The sequence below is a fragment of the Python bivittatus genome, unplaced genomic scaffold, assembly GCF_059951505.1.
Source record: "Python bivittatus isolate LINGU-HERP-01145 unplaced genomic scaffold, Pbiv_v1 ctg000020_np1212, whole genome shotgun sequence".
Classification (NCBI taxonomy): domain Eukaryota; kingdom Metazoa; phylum Chordata; class Lepidosauria; order Squamata; family Pythonidae; genus Python; species Python bivittatus.
Window position 1 is genome coordinate 47,329,631 of NW_028277030.1, and position 22,753 is coordinate 47,352,383.

The 22,753-nt window shown below is 37.9% G+C and overlaps 1 protein-coding gene across 2 annotated transcripts in view; it reads right to left on the minus strand.

The window, feature by feature from the left end:
* Positions 1 to 15,299, minus strand: part of ME1 (malic enzyme 1) — a 126,044-nt gene extending 110,745 nt beyond the window's left edge. Inside the window, exon 1 of one of the 2 annotated variants that reach the window (XM_088138093.1) lies at positions 15,056 to 15,299. In XM_088138093.1, coding sequence (XP_087994219.1) covers positions 15,056 to 15,157 — 102 coding nt within the window. In that variant the 5' untranslated portion in view covers positions 15,158 to 15,299. Of the gene's footprint in view, positions 1 to 14,518; positions 14,650 to 15,055 lie in introns of those variants that run through there. The other variant, XM_088138097.1, reaches the window with a different exon arrangement.
* Between the last annotated feature and the right edge of the window lie 7,454 nt (positions 15,300 to 22,753).

The following is a 22,753-nucleotide window of genomic DNA, read 5'->3' on the forward strand; positions in this document are numbered from 1 at the left end:
AAAGTTATATTTCACAACAAAAGGCTTCTTGTGCTAAAGGCTAAGATTAAATATGGTTTATTCAAGTAATACATCAAAATGTGGTACTGTATTTGAAATACCCAGTAGTGACCTACATTGGAAATTCTGACAGTATGTATTACAGAAAAGTAGTAACTTTTATTGTTAAGGGCCTACCCTGATTATATAGTTTATCTTCTTCTGCAGATATAAAAAAAGACAGAAGAAAATACAGAAGCCACTCTATACACACCACTTATGATTGTTTCACATGTCCCATACCTGTCTTGATGAGGCTTAAAGAGAAGCTGCATCAACCAAACTGTATATCTGCCTTGCTCTTTTGCTGTATGTTTTTCAAACCCAATTTCAAACCTGGGAAAGAATCAAGAACTTAGCAGAGACCTTACTTATCCACCCAATAATGCTACCTTTTCAACTTTGTACAGAAGCCGCAAGATCAAATTCAGCCTCCTAGAATGTTCAGTTTAAGCATCCCATGTAGTCCAGTTTAAGAGACTCCACTGGAGATTACAAACACAAGCACCCTCTTCCTAATTCTGGAGCGACCACTAAAGATTTTGCCGCATGCCACTTGCAGTTGACAGAATTCAGAAATTCCAACTGGCAAACGGTCTTAACATTCTTTAAGACTGGAGAATGTGATTCTGTTTCCTACTGTAATGCAACTGTCTAAGAATAGGTATTCTAAGTATGCTCAGTTTAACACACAGAATGAAAGGATGTTCAAGCTACAAATGCACACAATGCTAAGATTTATTTCAGTTTATTTAATGGGATGGAAAAGAACTAAACAGGAACATATAGTGTGCAATGTGGAAAAAATCTTAGCAATATATTTGAGTTACATTTTGGGGTCCCCTTTCTTCAATAAATATTCAAGAACAGAATATATTTCACTGACTTAATTCAGTTTTTCTCCCATCCATCTCCAAGGGTAGCTTGCAACCATATTTATGTATTCATTATTTAAAAGAAGAAGAATGGCAAACACAAAATGCCCTACAGTTGAATGCAAAATTTTAGGCACCCTTTGTCAAAATGTATGCTTCAATGAATCCCTAACTGACCAAACACTGGCACAACTCCTACATAAAAAAAAATATTTCTGCAACTTTGAGCCCATCCAAACAACTTTCGCATGCAACTAAATGTGCTTATCCTTAACTAAGAAATAGTTGCCTAAAAAACAACTAGCAATATTTTCAAAAGGCCTGAAAGTCTGAAGTGAAGTTAAACCAGGAATTTTGTTCATGGGTATCCCAAGAAGAATTTAGACATTTTATGAAAAGACTCATTTAACATTTAAATTCAAAATTCAAAATGTCACACTTTGAATTTTGGTAGCTACTGCAAACATTGGAATATTGTTATCTATAAACCTGGAATTCAGCCAAATAAATCAGATCCTCAGTAAACTAAAGGATATTTGGAAATGCAAAGGCTGTGAGAAACAGAGGAATCATTACCCTCTCACTTCCAGCATTAACCATGAATCAAAGGTAATTATGCAGTCCAATGGTTTGGGGCACTACTGGTCATCTGTAATGTACTGAAAATGGCGATACGATGAAATAAATTTTAAATAGGAAAAATCTCATCAGCTTACCAAATCATGTATGTTATTAGCATTCTTGCCTGAAATATGAGTGTTTGGTGCTCCTGCCACAAATTATGCAAGATTTGGTATTTGGGAATACCAAAATCCCACAAGTTTTCACAATCAGTGAAATTTTAGCTACTAAAATATAATAAATCATTTTTATTTAATGTTGAAGTTTTACAGACACCAAATGAGGAGTATCATAGATGTCATCACACCCACAGGCACTGTATTGCTAATGCCCAGCTTATGTGGTGGTTCTCAAAAGCTTTCAGTGATAAAAAAAAAAAAAAAAGTGGTCCCCTCAAGATTGTATGAATAAGAAAAATTCAAAAATACATATTTAAAGCAAAGCTCTCAGATGAAAAAAACAACCCTATTTTAGCCCACTGCTCCCTAAAGCATCTGATAAGTTGGCTGAGAGGTCTGAGTAGATGAAATTCACTTTTGTTTCCTAAAAAAAAAAGCTTCCTCCATATAAATGGCTTTATACAATGGCATAATTGATGAAAACTAATCAGCACATTTATCGTTTAACCAAAGTAATTTGGAAAGTGGGCTCAGCCACGAGATAATTTTTGATGAACTAGTAGATCCATGTCGTCAGAGATTAAGCATTTTGCTTGACTGAAGGAACCAACTCCCAATTTCCACAAAGAGGCTGTCTTTCAATTATTCTCCACATTCTATAAAACTGATGTTGCTCAAAAAGTAGAAGCAGTAGCAATAGCAAGAAAGGCTTGCCTAATAACCAAGAAAGATACCACATCATTTCTCTCCAATAATTCCCTCTACAATGAATTCTGAACAAATTATCTTATCCACCCAGGTAATAAATAAATAGTTCAGTTAAGCTAACCATATTAATTTTATCTGGAATTCTGTGTGGTTATTGCCTTCTCTGTATCCCTTTTTTTAAATTAAGATTTGACAATTGACTTAATAAGGGAATTTCTTATTAAAAGTTTCCTCACCTACAAAACTGCATGGTTACACATCTACCTTTTATGTTTCTGGACTGGCACAAAGTTTGTAAAGGGCTGTATTTCAAGTTTTTTAATAAGAAGATCCAAAGCACCTTCCTTTCTGTTTTTCCTAGGACTTGGCTGAAGTGAAAAATGCATCATGAAGGGCTAAGCATTCTCTGCCAGACAGACTAGTATATGTTAGAGGTTCAGCCTGACCAGCCTATATTAATATTTTACTGGGGAACCCTTGGAAACGTTCTGTGATTGAGGTAATAAATTATCCCTATTCCACTTCCACATGCCAAAACAAAGGTAATATAAAAGATCTTCAAATCTCTTCATCAAAGAAGAGGCTACAAAAAGCAATGGGGAAACAGTAGACAGAGGAAACAAACAAATAAGGCTGATTGATTGTTACTGAAATCATGAACTCAGTCGGAATCACTGACATAGTGGAAAATGAGGAGTAAACTCAACTCATCAGTCCCCAGATGATTATCATATGCTGAGAGACTATCACTTTGACTATCTTACTACCACAGATGGAGATATGGATAATGAGATTTCTACTTCTTTTAGTAGGTAATGATCCAAACAGATTAAACTCCTTCCTCAACTAGCAACCACAAGAGCCATTACTATATTTTATACTCAAAATATCATGGAAGAATATTAAAAATATAAGCCAAACTAGCATTTTTCTAATGAAAGCCAATGCAAAGTTCCATGAATGTTGTTGTGGCTTACCAGCTATTCATTTATTATAGCTGTAATAATTTCTCTCCTTCTCTAGTTCTTAGCAAAAACTAGAACTGGAAGTTACATTCCTAGCTTCCTGCTGAATTTTTATAAGCTCCACATGAAGTCAGAAAATACTCCAGAAGAACTAGACCAAGGGAGGAGAAAGTTGGCAAAGGCTGCTATTAGGAGAACAAGGATTTAATCTACGTTTTATGGGACCATAATATTATTGGTGCAAAGGGGATAATGGGAAAATATTTGTTAGACTTTCAAATCATCCCTGCAGGGAGTAATCCCAAACCCTGCTCTCCTCCAGGTCTTCAGTACTGGTTTAGTTTTTGTATTGGGCTCTTGCAAAAATAGCACTGTATGAAGATCTGGTGCTGCTTCTACCATCTGCAAAGTCTGTGGAAAAGAAAACAAATCCATCTGCTCCTTCACATTCTCTGCAACTCACAGAATCCTTGGAAGAGGGGAGGCTGCCTGGGTGGGCAGGGTGGAAGGAAAAAGTGTTGCCGTGGGCAACATGGCAAAGGGAGTTGTCAATTTGTGCCCCACAAAACTGAATCTAATACCTAAGAGATTGTTTCCCTAGATATCTAAAACATGTCTTGCTGTAAAATAAAAGGAAATATACAAATCACAATGCTTCAAACTTATTTTGTTAAAGCCTCCTCACAAGACTAAATGACATCTATCTGTTTCACAGTAAGGAACACATTTGCAGAGTTGCCACGTTTTGTGGGATTTGTTTCTACTTTTATCTTCAAAAAATCATGTGCAACTATACACACACACACATAAACACACATTCACAAATGCACACATTATACTTATGTCACAAAAGTAACATCATACTCTGGGAAACTTACTTGGAAGTACTAACTTTCTGTGTGTAATCAGGTTCCTGATGTGAAATCAAAATGCAATGCAAATTTATACGATTAAATAGCTTAATCTCAGAAATTATATTCTATGAACAAAAAATGTCATATATATTAATACATGGTATAATTTATTTTGATGACCTGAATACAGAAATACATAAAGAACTTGGCAAGAGTTTGTAAAAAGAAAAAAAAATCCTACCATAGTTTTATGGTCAAGTTTTTCCTTAATAATTATGGATCATTTCAATCAATTTCAAAGTAGCTGGTGATATATACAATTCTGCTGAATTTGAAATGCATTCATTGTTCATGGGACCTCTGATCAAGCTTAGTACTTATCTTAACTACTAAGTACTTTACCAAAAACTGAGTCTCATTTGTGAAATTGTTATTTTCAATTTAATTAAATTTCAATTAATTTGCATTTAATTGCAGAATACAGTAAGGAGTGCAATTATATACAGTTTGAACTCATAACTGAAATATTCAAAAATTATTTGGAAAAATATTACAGTAATAACATTTTAAATTTATTATTACATGTTCATTTGATCTTATAGAAGACCAATAATCTTGAACATTTGTAAAAGGTATAATATCAGCCTGGAAACTTTAGTAAAGGTAAACAAATAAATTAAAATCTCCCCTCTTTTGGTTTTTGGAATTCATCCAGCTAGTATAACTAATCCAGCACATGTGGTAAAAGAAAGGTTTATCTATAGACATCCCTCAAGAGTTGTTCATGGACCAGGTCCAAACAGCTTTTTAAAGTCACATCTGCTTTATGTTCACATTAATAACCTCCATGTGCAATTCTTTTGGTTGAATTCAAACATATCTGCATCTATACAATTTTTTCCTGGATTTTGGTCTTTTGTTACAATTATTTGATTACAAGTCAAAGTTTCTAATAAATATATCAACAATGGCTTTCCGAGAAAAAAAACCCTTTAATTTCTGAGCATCTTGGGAAGATACAAGGAATACATCATAATTACACTGATCCATTTCAAATGTATACAGAACCATATGGCTATATCCTTGTAAAACTTTAAGAATAAAATAGTATGTTTGAATTATCTCACTCAGTGACCAAGTTCACATATCACACTAAGCCATCTTTTATTTAGTCATGATTTGTTGAATAAATCACAATTGGATGAATATATGTAGCATGCTAAGTCATGGTTTATAAAGCACAATAGCAGAGTTTCCATAACAAGCTAAAGCAAAACCAAAACAAATCACTTGATTTAGAATGATGCACAAACTGGCCAGATTATATCTAGATATGAAGGTCAAAACCATCTACAGTGAATTCGGAAAGTATTCAGGGCCCCTTCACTTTTTTCAATTTTGTTATGTTGCAGCCTGATACTACAATTATTCAAATTCATTTTTTTCCTCATTAATCTACACTCAGTACCCCATAATGACAGTGAAAACAGAATTTTAGAAATGTTTGCAAATGTATGAAAAAGGAAAAACTGAAATATCACATTGGCATAAGTATTCAGACCCTTTGCAACAACACTTGAAATTTAGCTCAGGTGCCTCTTGATAGTTGCTGAGCTGTTTCTACACCTTGATTGGAGTCCACCTGTGGTAAATTAAATTGATTGGACATGATTTGGAAAGGCACACACCTCTCTGTAGAAGGCCTCACAGCTGACAATGCATACTGTGTCAGAGCAAAAGCCAGGAGGTCAAAGGAACTGCCTGCAGAGCTCAGAGACAGGATTATTGCAAGGCACAGATCTGAGGAAGGCTACAAAAACATTCTGCTGCACTGAAGGTCACCAAGAGCACAGTGGCCTCCATAATTCTCAAATGGAAGAACAGGTACAACCAGGACTCTTCCAAGAGCTGGTTGCTGAGCCAAACTGAGCAACTGGGGGAGAAGAGCCTTAGTAAAAGAGGTGATCAAGAACCTGATGGTCACTCTGACTGAGCTCCAGAGATCCTATGTGGAGATGGGACAAAGTTCCAGAAGGACAACCATCACTGTAGCCCTCCACTGATCTCGGCTTTATGGCAGAGTGGCTAGACAGAAGCCTCTTCTCAGTGCAAAACACATGAAAGCCCGCTTGGAGTTTGCAAAGGACTCTCAGACTATGAGGAACAAGATTCTCTGGTCTGATGAAACCAAGATTGAACTGTTTGGCCTCAATTTTAAATGTTATGTCTGGAGGATACCAGGCACTGCTCATCATCTGCCTTATACCATCCCAACAGTGATGCATGGTGGTGGCAGCATCATGCTGTGGGGGTGTTTTTCAGCAGCAGGGACTGGGAGACTGGTCAAGGTTGAGGGAAAGCTGAATGGAGCAAAGGACAGAGAGATCCTCAATGAAAACCTGTTCCACAGCGCTCAGGACCTCTGACTGGGCCAAAGGTTCACCTTCCAACATGACAACGATCCTAAGCACACAGCCAAGAAAACACAGGAATGGCTTAGGGACAACTCTGTGAATGTCCTAGAGTGGCCCAGCCAGAGCCCTGACTTGAACCCTATTGATCAGCTCTGGAGAGACCTGAAAATGGCTGTCCACCGACGGTCCCCATCCAACCTGAATGAGCTTGAGAGGATTTGCAAAGAAGAATAGCAGAAAATCCCCCAATCCAGGTGTGCAAAGCTTGTCACGTCATACCGAAAAAGACTCGAGGCTGTAATTGCTGCCAAAAATGCTTCAACAAAGTACTGAGTAAAGGGTCTGAATACTTAAGTACATGTGATATTTCAGTTTTTTCTTTCTAATAAATGTACAGACGTTTCTAAAATTCTGTTTTCACTTTGTCATTATGGGGTAGTGAGTGTAGATTAATGAGAAAAATGAATTTGAACGATTGTAATAGCAGGCTGCAACATAACAAAATTGAAAAAAAGTGAAGGGGGTCTGAATACTTTCCAAATGCACTGTATATATTTGGCAGCTGCTAATAGAGATTGCTTGAATCTTGCCCTTCTCTTTTTATGTTTACTCATACAGATTACAACCTGTGTGGAACCCATAAGAAGTGGCATGGGAGTTCTGGTCATCAACTTCTTTGGTGAGCATGAGAGATATATTACAGAAGTTTGCAAGATTAACTTTTGGATTCACCAGGAATCCTTCTAGCCCTATTTTTTACTACTGGGACTCTAAACATCAATATTTTGGAATGATAAGCATCATTTCTACCTACCTAAAAATAATTAACAATTCACTGTATTCAACAGAACCATTGCTATAGATGCCTACATGCCTCTCAAATTGTATAATCATAATGGATGTTACCATCACTTTGTCTCTGCATGAAGTAATTTGAAATGTACAAATACCTCATTTCCTCACCTCACTAACAATAGGAAATAGAACTTTAGTTTTACTATGTGATAGACAGAAATGGAAGGCAAGAGACAGTACAAAAAAGGCAAAAAACAAAATAATGTTCCCACTACAGATAATTCAAGGAATGATACAAATTTCTTTCTTTAAAATGATATAATTGCTCTGCCTCTCCAATTTTATTCTCACAATTTTTTTTATTCCAAAATAGCAAAGATTGTGGGATAAAAGCCTACACAGGCATCAATTGAAGTATACACTCAATGCTCCCCTTTACACACATACTCCACTTCCTCTCCCTGTCCTTCTCAGTAACCCACTGCTAATCACTATAGTATTCACTAGCAAAAGCAATATGCAGACAGCTGATCATCTAATTGTTAATTACAACCAAGAATGACTAGGGCACAGTTGTCCAGTTAATTTTGCGGCAGACCAGGGATGTATAAAGGAGGAGGAGAAAAGAATAGGTATTGTTGAAGTACAAATGACAACTTTTCTGGTACGAAAATCACTAGGTGTTCTCATGGCACTCTTTCAGCCTTCCTGCCACGTTCAGTATGGAGCTAAATGACAGTAACCTACTTTTAGCATTTCAACTTCCATGTCAATGATGCCTACTGTTACAAATAGACACTCATATAACTATGCAGTAATATATGATTTGCATGTGTTGACAATATAATGTATAATTTGAACTGTGTTGTGCTGAACCAACTTGAGTATAGCTAAAGAAATACCAAACCAGCAAGAGGTAGTTGCAGAACCTGTCACTTCTGGCTGACACTCCATAGAAAGTGCACCCTAAAGGAAATTGTTACTGACAGATCAGAACAGAAAATTGAGGGTGATTCAGAAATACTGGTTCCCTGTTTGTTGCTAAGATTTCTATTAGGAACGAGAACTTTTAATTAAAGAAATATTTAAATATAGGATGAGTCAGCGGCAAGTCTTATATATACGTCCGGCAAAAATTAGTTGGTTATGACATTCATTAAATTCATTAAAAAGGCCCCAAATACTATTTCAAACATCTTTCTGGTTTTATAAATTTCACTTTAAGAGGGTAGGTAATTAGTCTTAAAGTAAAATCTTGAACCATGTAGGAGTTAAATCCAAACAGGAGTTTTCCTACCAACTGCTCATCACCTGTGGTCAGCCCGAAACTACTGTTCAAGAAATAAGTGCAAGTGCTATATATATTTGTTAAATGCAGATATGCTTAAAACACACAAACAGAAATAAACAATACAGGTTGCTTTATTAAAATTATACTGATGAACAATTTAGAAAAACTCATGCTGATATCTTATGCTCTGAGCAGGATGACAATCATGTTCTTTTGTTACACACAAAAGCCATAGAGACTATGCACGTTGGCACAACTCCTTCAGTCAGAACCAAGGATGACAGACCCCAACTGAGTCTCAAAGGGGTGCTTAACATACCTATATACCGCCCAGAATACCTCTGGAGTTGGGAGGCCAATAAATTTAAATAAATAAATACTGTAATATATAAATAATATATAACTAAATATACCATACCTCTTATCTAATATTTATATCATATCCAAAATACTATCCCACCCAATGGCCCCTGTCCATAGCAGATACAGTGATAAGGGCATATCTGAGTTACAACCCCTCATCCCTCTGTTACATATTATCATGTAAACTAAGCCATAGTGTTAAATCACAGCTACACAAGAATATCCAGTACTTTGGATTTGATTCCCAAAAATGCTCTTAAAGTAGCGCCTGCCTGCAACTCTTTATAGCAACTGCATCATTTCCTGATATTGCACAGATGCCCTCTGCAGCTGTAACATGATCCTGAGAGAAGACACAGTTGCTTTAAAGAGATTCAGAAAGGTGTTATTCTTGCATCTCCAGATGCTCCAAAGCATATTTCTGGACTTAAATTCAAAGCACTGCACAGGCCTATTAATCCACAAATTTGAATTGTATATTTTAAAAATCAAGTTAAATAGATAATCTGGGAAACTATGCTTTTTGTTACTTTTTGCTATTTAATTTAGTTTAATTCATTTGATTTAGGCACCGCCCAACTCCAAACAACTCTGGATGGCTCACAAAACATGCCTGGGAGATGCAAAAAGCATCTCAGCGGATGTAACTTCAAAGATATGAAAGTTCCGTATGTTAGAATAAACTTTTCTGTTGTTCAGCAATAGTAGAAACTGTAAAATCAAAGTTTCAGGAACCCCAGCTTCATGTTCTTATAAACAAAGAACTAAAAACAGACAATATAAGTATCTATAAGAGAGAGGACTATAGTTACAATTTCTTTTAAATATGGCCTCTAATGAAGTTCAGGAAAATGATTTGCAATAAGTAAAAGTATTCTTTAAGGATCCCTGGAAAATTAAATGTGGCTTTATTTTTCTAAATTATCTTGCATATGTTATAAAAGAAATAAAATGGACATTGCCCAACTTTCCAAACTTTGGAACTAGGATTCCTATTCCAAATAAGAATTAGTGTCAATTATAATTTTCAAGACTGACAGAAAATAAGCAGTACATGTAACATTTCACCTCCAAGGAAAATAAAAGGTAAAATATCACTTTAACAGCATTTAATTAAAATAGCATCACTAAACTTTCCTGTTATTACCACAAGGAAATAGTTAGCCTTGAAAATGTTCTACTTAATGGAATTACTGATAGTTTGTCTGTCTTCCTTCCTCTGCATAAACACTTAGCCAACATATTTAAATTTTAGTTTTTGACTGAAAAATATGCATGTTATAATGAGGTTAAGAAGATTAGGTCTCACTTTGAGAGCTGTAGGTTTACATACTGACATTATGTCTAGACCTGGGATTGTTAGATGCTAAAGAGTAGGCCTTTCCAGAATTTTAAAAAATGACATTTATTCCTAAATTTAACCCAGGGCTGCCAAGTACATGCTATCTTTAGGATATACTGTATAGCGTGCACCTTAAGCTGTATGCAAACACGGTGGAACACCACACATTGTTCTTACACACTCATGATGATATATGGATACCTGCATCACCCATCCACCCAAGCTGGAAGTTTCTTAAAGACCAAACAGGTTTTAATGGGTAATGTTCAAGCCTAGCTCTTGAGAAATAGTTTCATCATTCTTATTCTTAATCTGATATCCCAATTGATAAAAGAAACCAGGCAAAGCAGAGTCAAAACAGTGCTAGGATGGGTTCTAGGAATAAAACTAAAATAATTAAAGTTAAACACCTAATGCCAATTTAAGCCCAACATACCAATATGTAATGACTAGATCAACCTTTCTCAACCTTTTTACCTTGGATGAACCCTGAAATAATTTTCACATCTCAGGTAACCCCTACATAAAAATCATCAAAAAATATGAAAATGTCACAATACAATCCCTACTAATCTACAGAATCCATGCTTTACAACATTTACGACAGCAAAGTGGCAGGCTGACAGATGAGTTGCGCCACATAAAAATTCCCACCAGTATGAGGTTCAGCATTATGCAACAGGGAAGTTCAAAAAACATTTTTTTCCATCACATTCTCTGTTGGAACCCCAAGCAATCACTCATGGAACCCCAGATGAGGAAGACTGGATTAGATTGATGACATTCTTCCACTGCCAAATGGAAATTTATTTATTTATTTATTTATTTATTTATCATGTTTATATAGCCACCCATCTCACACAAGGTGACTCTAGGCGGCATACAACAATTAAAAAAATAAATACATAAAAACAGCTACATATAAAAAACAGCAAAAACACACAAAACAGGAGGGGATAAAATTAATAAGAGAGCCATCATAAAATCTCCCCGATCCCCTGGAAACCCCAGGCCTGATCACATAGCCAGGACTTGAGGGATTTACAGAATGTTAAGAGGGATGGAACTAATCTCACTTCCGGGGGGAGAAGATTCCACAAGACGGGTGCCACAGCAGAAAAGGCCCGCCTCCTGGGACCCGCCAAATGTAATTCTCTAGCAGACAGGATCCACAGCATGTAATTCTCTAGCAGACGGGATCTGATGGGACGGGCAGATATAATCGGGGAGAGCCAGTCCCTCAGATAATACTTTCTCTTCAGAACCTTTTGCAACAACTAGTAAAGATTTAGAATCCAACCTCCAAAAATAAAAAGAGATTTAAGGGAAAAGCAGGAAATAAAATAAAGGGTGGAGTATAGAACTCACACACAAACTTCTCCAATTTTCTGGGTTTGCATAACCATAAGCAAAACAACACAGGCTTGGTTTGTTAAACATGTAAACTAAAATGTGATTAGCTAGTGGTTCAATGTGTTATATAAGCACAGTCAGTAGTACAGTACCCTTGCAATACATCAAAAATTTGTTAACTCCTGTTTGTGAAAAATGGTTTATCTTTTCATTTCTTTTATTTTTTAAGCAGAAATATGCTTAAATAGGGAAAGGTGTACGACAAGGCTGTATACTGTCACCCTGCTTATTTAATCTATATGCAGAGTACATCGTGAGAAATGCCAGGCTGGAAGAATCACAAGCCGGAATTAAGATTGCAGGGAGAATCATCAACAACCTCAGATATGCAGACGATACCACCCTAGAAGAAGGCAGAAAGTGAAGAAGAACTAAAGAGCCTCTTGATGAGGGTGAAAGAGGAGAGTGCGAAAGCTGGCTTGAAACTCAACATTAAAAAAACTAAGATCATGGCATCTGAACCCATCAATTCCTGGCAAATAGAAGGGGTAGAAATGGAAGCAGTAACAGACTTCATTTATTTGGGCTCCAAGATCACCGCAGACGGAGACTGCAGCCATGAAATTAAAAGACGCTTGCTCCTTGGGAGGAAAGCTATGGCAAGCCTAGATAGCATATTAAAAAGCAGAGAGTCACCTTGCCGACAAAGATCCGCATAGTCAAAGCTATGGTTTTTCCAGTAGTAATGTATGGCTGTGAGAGCTGGACCATAAAGAAGGCTGAGCGCCGAAGAATTGATGCCTTTGAACTGTGGTGCTGGAGAAGACTCTTGAGAGTCCCCTGGACTGCTAGGAGGTCAAACCAGTCAATCTTAAAGGAAATCAACCCTGATTGCTCACTGGAAGGATCGATAATGAAGCTCAAGCTCAGATACTTTGGTCACCTAATGCGAAGAGAGATCTCCTTGGAGAAGACCCTGATGCTGGGAAAGATTGAAGGCAAAAGGAGAAGAGGACGGCAGAGGATGAGATGGTTAGATAGCATCACTGAAGCAATGAGCATGAAACTGAGCAAACTCAGGGAGGCAGTGAAGGACAGGAAGGCCTGGTGCAATATGGTTCATGGGGTCACGAAGAGTCGGACACGACTTAACGACTAAACAACAACATGCTTAAATATTCATAAAGATAAATAAAGTGGAAAGGGATAAAGTTGACTAAGTGATCAGATATAGCAGGGCATACACCGTATTATTTAATTTCTAGGACCTGTAACATTTTAGCACTATTACAGACACTCCTTCTTATCACAGCAGGTGGCAGCATCTACCTGACCTTGTCTGATCTGAGAAAAGCTAAGCAGAGTCAGACCTGGATGTTACCTGCAAGTGAGACTACTGTACAGAAGATCCAAGGGCTGTATGACTGGGAATTTGAAAAAAAATTTAATGGCAAACTACGTCCATATTTTTGTCAAGCAAACATGTCCAAGTAGTCATTAACAGTCAAGTTCAATATAATGGAGACTTTTCTTTTTTCCACTGTTATATTAGGCACACTTCTTTATTTTAGAAATGTATAGGGCTGCCCAACTCTGGATGGCATACAATAAAAACCATTACACAATATAATTAAAACAAAAAACAAAAACAAAATAAAAAAATCCTAAATGCCATTAAAAGGCAAGGAAACATGTAAGACCTTCCACCAACTCTAACCTATGGAAAGAGCAGTGATGAAAAATAGATATGTATGCCCAAATTACTGCCATTTGAGCAAAAATGCTGACAGAAGTTAGTTGCACAATAATGGAAGTTTCACTTTGTTTCACTTCCATTATTCCAACATAATGCAAGATGACTTGAATTTCTCCTCATCAACAAAGTTCATCAACAAGGCTGCAGTCCTATGATTACTTCTTTGGGAAATAATTCCCATTAAATGCAATGGGACTTTCTCCTGAGGAAATCCTATTTCTACTTTCTACATGAAAGAAGCTCTAAGTGTTACCAAGGATCTTTATTTGGGAAGATTTCTTCCTTATCACATCTTTTATAGACCAAGTATTGTTACTTTTTTTCCTAAGTAATATTTTACTACATGGCATGGTATTATGAAAGTTTTATAAAGCTATGCAGTAATACTCTGTTCCCTCTCTCAAAAACAAAATTTTAAAAATATAGTCCAGCCACAAGCATTTAGTTTAACTTGAAAACTTCTTTAGCCAGTTAGCCTTCCTTCTGCAAAGTTAATTCACCTTCATCCCATATTAAGTAGCTTTTTCATTGCATTTCAGCTTCCATCACCCACCTCTTTGTGGCCTTATCTGCAAAGTATGGTCCTTCACCTCTAGTCAGGCGGTGAAGCTAAAAAGGCTATGGAGAATGTTGCTTGGATTGTTATGGCCTAGTGATGGGGTGTAGGAATAGGCCTTTTAAAATGAATGCTCCCTTAAACAGCCCACCCTGATGCAAAAAATGAAAAGGCACAATGTCCTCGTGATAGAGGCACTTGTTGACCTCGCTGAAAAAGCCAGGCAGCCTTGACAAGAACAAAAACTCATTAGGGTTTGACTATCTGTGCACAGTACACACATACAGAAAAGGTTCACACGGTGGGCAGCTAGTTCCCCTAAGAAAGCAGTCTGGGTGGGTGGTACAAGGGTGGCTTAAGAAGGTACAGGACAGTACTTTCGATTTACGGCTACTAGTAGCTGTCACTGTCCCTTTAACAGGGCTTTACCCTCCATCAACCCACCGCGCTCGGAAACAGCTATTCACCTGCTATTTTCAGCATTGCTTTAAAGCAACGTGTTTAAGCCCTAAAAGCAGCTGATCCCTTTCTCTTCTGGCAACCTTCCTCTTGCATGAAGCGTATCCTGCCTTTTATACGCACAACCCGTCCAGTCTGCAGTAGCGCCAACTGCGATCGGCGGGTCGAGCCTGCCAAAAGAGCTCAACCAACCGACGGAGTCTGGGTTCAAATTACTGCAGAAAGCGGCGGGCGGGCCTCTCCGTGCCTGCGCGGGGCGGCGGTAGCTGTTGTCTGCCTCCAGCTGACAGGGCGAGCGCTGAGGCGGAGCCAGCGCGGAAAAATACCACCCGGCTCGGTTACGCCAAGAAAGCGTGGAAAAATGTAACGCCGCCGGAGAGCCTCGGCGCCCACGGAAGACTCTCCTTGCTTGAAGCCCGTCCCAGGAAAACGGGCTGGCGCGAGCCGGACTTGGGCTTCCCCGCTGCTCTCCCTCCACGGCAGCCGCCCTCACCCCGCGCCCCTCTCCTCCGCGGAGCTGCTTCCACCCAGCCCGACGCGCGTACCTTGTTGAGGGCCGGGTCGCGTAAGACGTCGCAGCCCCGCTTGGTGGTCCACATCGGTTTCCTCCCAGCAGGTGGTGCGGCGGCGGCGGCGGCGGCTTCCATGCTCGCGTCGGCCAGCTATGGAACAGGGACTCGCTGGTGGGTCCGAACCGGTCGGCTGATGACGCCTGTTGCCGGTGGTTGGCGCTTATGGCCGGGGTTGTTGCCGCGGCCGCCTCTTGGGAGGAGGAGGAGGAGGAGGAGGAGGAAGGAGAAGAGCTTCGACAAGCTTCCTCCTCCTCCTCCTCCTCCTCCGAGGTCAGTAGGGCACGGGAGCCGCTGAGTCATTCCGGAGGAGTCGTTGGAAGCAGCCGCGGGAGGCACGAAGCGTGGTCAGGCTTTCCTTGGCGAAGGGCGCAGCCATGGAGAGCTGCAGGGGCGTGAGAGGCGCAGACCCCCATCGATCTACCCGCGATCATTTTCCTCGCCCGTAGCTTAGGTTTACACCTGCGTCCGTGGGGAGTCTAGTCTGGCAAGGTGCGAGGGTGGTTTGAAGGTGGCCCCATGAAAGAAGTCCCTTGAGCAAAGAGGGGAAAGTATGCCGGGGAAGTTGAGTGCATGCTTGGCGTGTAAAAGGTAGGGTAGGATAGGGGCCTTCACTGAGGTAAGAGTTGCCATAATTATCGGATAGAGGACCGGGCGAAGGACGGTGGCCCTTGCAAGCCCGTCTGGTCCGGGCTGCTGAAAACCAAGGGTGACTTCAGATAGGGAACAGATTAAAAATATAGGCCCTAAAATAGGCTTATTTCGGTTAAAATAAAAATAAAAACTGCAGGCACTCTCAAAAAGGTACTCTCACAATTGAGCTAGTATCGTCTACTTTGTGGCCTTATCCCCACCCACCCTGGTTACATCTGCCATAAATTGTAAAATATTTCTGGGCAAATTTAAGTTGTGTGTACAGAACAGTGGTGATTTTGGAACAAAAACTCTGGTTTGAAGGGTATTTGTGTTCACATACGTATTAACTCATGAATAAAAAAATCTGTATAATAATGGCTTTATTATTTGGGCATCTTTCCTCCAATTGCAGTTAATGCACACTACCGCTGTTTGAAAATTAACACAGTAATGCCACAATCTCTCAGAATATGCTATTGTCTAGCCTACCTAATGGGCCATAATACTTAACAACCAGATTCAGTTTCAGTCCTATGTATTTAATCTGTTACCAGCATCTCTTTCTTCATTAGGCAAAACCCTTTTTAGTTTTAAAATGCTAATATAATGTACAATATTTTTGTGAAGAAAAAAAACGTTCATGAAAGTTGCTTGGGCTAGTACTGCTAACTCAGCTCCACTTTAGGCTACTGGGATCGGCCCTGAGAACTGCGTGGATGTTTGACTTGTACATGTCAGGAAATACCTCTTGTACTTTCTGGCAAACATTTCATGTCACATCATTTCATACTTTACCTAAGATGGTGTCAGCTTACAACTCAACTATGTGCTGCTGTGTGTACTAAGCTTGCAGAGAAATCAAGGGCATTATGGGTATATGGATTCTTCAGCACACATATAACTTATCTGAAAGAAGAGCCCACAGTATTGCTAGTGCAGTTTATATAAAGATATTTTTAGCTTATTTGTTATTTCATCTATTTCCCATTTCCAGCAAAAGCAAACTGGTGTTCCCAAAGAAAATCCTCTTGCCTTTTTATTTAGAAGCAGGTTCTAGTATCAAAATCTTTTTTTTTTCTTTAGTAAAGAGCAAGTTAAAAGGATGAGGTAAGAAGGCAGAATGCTTTAAAGCCTAATATTTACCTGAAGTTGCTTATCCCAAAATAGATCACAGCCTTGATATGTTTGTTTATGTTCATACATTATTTAATTAAACTTAGCATACAACCCTGTACTTCAATGCAACAATTGCTAAGAGGCAAAGAATGTTTCTGGCTATGCTCTAGAAGTGGCATGTGAATGACAGTTTGGTTGAGTCAGCCTTCTAGCCGTGTGAGATAATGTTAGTGCCAGGCTCTCACCATTAGTCCAGCAATGATTACAGTATAACATTGGGTTATACTTCTAGCATAAGGGAAGCAAAAAAAGCAGCGCTCTTGTGCAATGAGAGAGCTCATTTTATCTTGTACCCTGAACTGTTACTCTTAGTCCCAGCAGCAGAAGGATGCCTTGTCCCTTGAAATCAAAGGTAACTGATCTTTCAGTGTGTTGCACGCTCTTACCAATATGCAAGCAAGCCTTCCCTAGATCAGCACATTGTACAGACTTTAACCTTCAAGTCTAAAAGGACAAAATGTTTTCCCATTCTTTTTTATGACAAGGTTTTCAGATGATATGGCCTGAGTCTAGCACAAAGGGTAGATCAGTGCTATTGTGAGCAGCCCTTTCTATGGTCAACTGAGTTTAAATAGGTCCAACTATTTCCTTGAATAAACTTCATTAAGAATCAGGATTATGTAATTTCATTTAATGAATCAGCAGGAAAGGTTATCTTTCCCAGGAGAGCTGCTGCTAACAAGAGCAATTTAATATTAACATGGAAACAATTTCTTCTAAGTGAAAGGTCTACCAGGTCTTGGTTAATTGTGTTAAAGATAACTGCATTGTAAAGGAATAATATTAAAGTACATTGCAGACCACATGTATTTTTTTAAAAAATATTTTAAAATGAAAAACTTGAATTTTATCTGCCTGAGTAGTTTATTTTTAATAAAATATCTTAAAGGGTGTTGAAAAGAAGGAAGGTCTTGGAGACTGCAGAGCTGGCTTTACTGTTGGCAGAGTTTGACAGAAAAAGAGTCAACAATAGGAAAATGTTACATCCAACATTTACTTTAAGGGGATTAGGGTAAAAGTCTGACAAGGGTTCAGTATATACTGTACATCGCAACCTTCCCAAGAGACAGGATTCAAAAGAATATCTTTCCTAAAACTGCCACTGAATTGGTCTTGAGAGGTGGCCTGGATCTAGGTCACAGAATGATATAAAGGGCTCAGAAAGATAATGATTGCAGTGCAGCAAAACTCTAGCCTGTCTTCTGCCTTTCCTGAACTGATACAACATACCCAATAAACTGTCTCTCAGTTTTATTCTGGCAGTCCTGCTTACTCCTGACGAGGCAGAGGGCCTGAACTTTTGTTTGGTGTTAGCCCACCAGAGCATCTTGTATGGAAGCATGTAAGTGTGAAAAAAAAATATTATTCAGAAAGTACTCTACCCACTTCTGACTGAATTAGCATTTGATCAGGAGTATCAGTTTGGGGAAAAACCAAAATCTTTCTGAAAATTCTGAAGTTATGCCTGTCATGCCAGTATATTTAGCATACATGTGTGCATATACACACACACACACACACACACACCATCATGCTATTCCTTTCTGGTTAAGCAACATTATGCAGAGCACAGAAAAGGATTAAAAAATAGTAAGCCAAATAAAGGTATGAGATAAGAACAAGAAAAGGGAACATTGGTAAAAGTACACCATCATAATTTCCTACTTTTCTGTCCTTGCAAACCATTCTTACTTCCACCACATCCAGGCACTACTTCATGCATTGGCTTTTGTTCTTTATGCTTCTCTTCTCTTTCTTTTTCAGGATTTCATAAACTTATTTTTAATCTTCCTTTACTTCTTTCCACCCCATTCGCTCTTCCTATATTTGTTTTGCAATTTAGTCCTCATTCAGTGTATCTGTATGACCAAATATTGTCAATGTACCTCTATCATAATGGAGAATCATTTCTATATTCATTCAGCAACCATATATTCTTGACCCACAATTTTTGTTCTAGAACGCACACTTTTAAATACCCCATTCCTGCTGCATTCAGCTTTGATGTTTCCTTTGACAGACATAATTCTCACTTCCATATAAGAAAGCAGGCAGAAGTAGACTCTTATACATAGCCATTTTCCATTCTTTCAACAACCATTCATTTCTTGAATTGGACCATGTATATTACCCACTACATTTCTACCACATTTTTTCATCCATTTTCTCATTTTTAGTCACCATTCTACCAAGGAATACAGATTCACCTGCTTGCTCCATTTTTTTTTTTTTTTTTTGCAATCACTCCATTTTTGCTATAAAGCTAAACAACAAAAGTCTAGAGTAAAACAACTACAGTAATGGATCATTTGGATGAAGGTGTATTTGTTAAATCCAAATGTCCATTAAATCCAAAATTACATAATTGATGTCAATTACATAATTTAGTAGTTGATGTTTTATGTTATTTGTGTCAATTATGTCAGTCGCAACATTAAACCAAAGACATAATTTGACACAAATAATATATCAGTTATGTAATGACATCAATTACATCAATTTTCCAGATTGTTTTGGAAACAGTAAACTTTGTTATTTGAGGATGAAGCTTGAAGTAAAATTTTGTCTGTTACATCTGTTCAATGGAGGTCTGGAGAAGGTTTTATTGTATCTTGGTCTTTGATAAAGTAATTTTCAGATCAGTACTCTTCATTGCATCGTACAATCGATTTAACATTTAGCTGCAAATCATTTGGGTTCTCAGCTACCACATGGCATCATCTGCACATAAGAACACATGCATGTTCATTTCAACAACTAAACAGCTCTAAAGTTGTGTCACTAGAAACATTTCTTATTCATTTTATCCATGAATATATTAAACTAAGGGGACATCACGCATCCTTGTCTTACTCCCTGCTAACCATTTGCTAAATATTCCTTTATTTTCTACCATGATTTATTTCCCTCATATACCACTCTCATATCATATTTACTAACTAACCCTTTGTTCCATAATTCTGCAAAACTTTCCATGATTTAAGACTGTTAAATGATACACTCTCTCTAAATCTAAATCAACACTTTCTCACATTTGTCCTGAATGTGTGACAGCACATATATGTCAATATATTGCATATGCCTCCTAGTTGATGGGATGAAAGCAGCAGTATATTGGCTTACAAGCTAGTCTCTAAATTAGCGGTCCTAGCTTGTATAGAATAGCAGGATCATTCTTGGGGTAAAACTGGATTTGGGTGGCACTTGTGGTATACTGCCCCAAATGTGCCAAAATTGACCATTAGGAGAGAATTCTCTGTTAGCAGAGAATGCTGCAGGTGGCAAAAATAGGACTAAGGCTGATGACATACAGTATACCTTTGCTGTCTTATAAAAATGGTTATATTGTTGCTCTCCCATTGATTGTATGGTATAGTTTTAATGTTTGTATGATTATTTTTTGGGGGGGGGGTATTTGCATTTTAATTTTGTAAGCCACCCAGAGTCACGTATCAGCTATATAAATTGAAAAAATAAATAAATAAAATAAAAATCGTTCTGGGTTGGGTTTTTTTAGATATTCAGCAATACATTCAGCAAATTCAATTCAAAGTGGCATTTATTCTTTCCTTACTCAGAAAGAACATTTACCATTCCTTTACTAATCAACATTAAATTTCTAAAAGATGAGATTCTTTCCACAAAGCATACCTCTTGACCTGATTCAGTCACAGTGACCTTTTTGCCTTCTAGCTGCCTTTTCCAAAGTCAGAATGGGGGGAAATTATATTATAAAATCCAAGCCTTACACTGAAATTCATTATTTTGTTTATGTATGTAATAACATCTTCAGAATGTGAATATTCTACAAAAAGCCAGCCAAGGAATCTCTAGTAGAATCTCTTTCAGTGTTGTTTGTTATATAATAACAAAAGGCAATCATCTTCCGTATCTGCCCTTCTTCCAACGAATGCTATCTTGAAGTCCCATTTGGTCAATATCATGGAATGTGCAGGAAATACAAACTTAAATGTTTTTGCTGTACCAGGTTTATCCCCATGTAAACCCAGTAGCTGTATACCGCAGAATATAGGGTTGATGTTTTAACTTTGTATACCACCCGAAGATACTGTTGTGAGATAGGCAGCCATATAAATCATTTAAATAAATAAAATAGGTCAGGCCTGATTCTTGGTTGGGAGGCTATCAGGAAATCCCAGGGCTGTAGGCTGGACTGGAAAGTTAGAAAAAATCCTGGAAGAAAATGATGGCAGACCATTTGATAGAGCTACCCATCTCATACATGACTCTGGGTGGCTTACCATAAAAACAAAATACATACAATACAAAAAATAAAAACACACAGCAATCGGACATAGTAAAATAACCATTAACATAACCAGGAGACTGCTTTTTGGAAATTATCATGCAGACTATGTTACCAACTTGACAGAATAAAATAAACAATTTCTATAAATGTGGTAGCAACCCAAAAAATACATTTTCACAGTTATTTGACAGATTTATTTTCATAGAACTTTTCAAGAAAGACAGGTGAAAAAAGTTTAAGTTAATAAACCACATAATGATCAAGAATGACCTAAGAGAACAGTTCATTTTAGTCCCATTTCTCAAGTACATATTTCTTGAGGACCTTTGTACTCCATATATAAGCATCTCTTCTGTCTTCTAATTAAACTTAAATCTCTGTTGACTTTTTTATGTCAATACAGCTGAAGTTCCTAATAATCTTATTTCATATTTCCAGGAGTTTAGATGATTTAAGCTAAAAGTAATTATTATGCAATCCTGAGATTCTGATGCCTTTTCCTGCCAAACAGCTTTGGTGGTTCAGCTTGTTCTCCTTGTTTTCAATATCCATTCATAGGTAGGGCAAGGTCAGCCAGCTGATCTGGAAAAAAAAAAGTGGCCTACTTTTAAATTTCCATCTATATATTGAAGAGAATGAAACCAGGGCTTGCTTCAGTAGAAGTAAATCCCTTTCCCCCCTACACTTAATTGTAAATGATTGCTAATAGCTGTTCACTCTTGTGGTGGTTTATTGGTTTTCATGGTGTCTGATTACATGCAGAGGAACATTCACTCCCAGCTTTTTTTATCTTGCCTGCATATAAATATGCCATTGACTACCCCCCACCCCAATTTGGCCCTCAGAGGCTGAATTTTTAAAAAATGCACCTCTCAAAGGTTGCCCACCTCTGCTATGTATGCTTTTACTTTTTGGTTTGTGGTTTTTATTGTATAATATCCTTTGTTCCTATATTCTCCTCAACCATGGTTGTCTTCCTGAAATGATTATTCAAAAGAATAAGGACCCTGAACTTGCTTTATAGAAAGAAAACATGAAGACAGGAGGAGTTCAAACTGGATTGCTTCATACTGGATTCAAGGAGTATTTTCCAAGAACTTCACGCATACCGAGTAAATATACATAGGGTCAAGCTGCAGAAGATATAGGAATTTAAGCACAGATTAAGGTGAAAAGAGTTTAAAAGGATAAGCAAAGCAATATTAATGCAGAAAACTGGGTGGACCTTGTGCACTAGTTGAAAACAATCTAAGCCAAGTGTGCACTGTGGAGGAAAGTTTAATTACACAATTTAATGATGCAATAGTGAGAAATCTCAAGAACATTATGTGGATGGAGAATCTCACAAGCAGTGAAAAAATGTCCCAGTATTTGTACCAAGGTAGTGATTAATTTGGGGTGATGAATTATTGGCTCAAAGGTTGGATTAAGGGTGTGTGTATAATCTGGTTTTAAAAGCAAGCATATTCCTTGTGTTTTTGTACAAATAATGAACATGGGGAATGACAGGACAGGAAATCACCAACATAAAGCAAACTAGACAAGTACTGCATTGAGCATGCCCCTAGTTTTTAGGGAAGAGGTCTGCATCC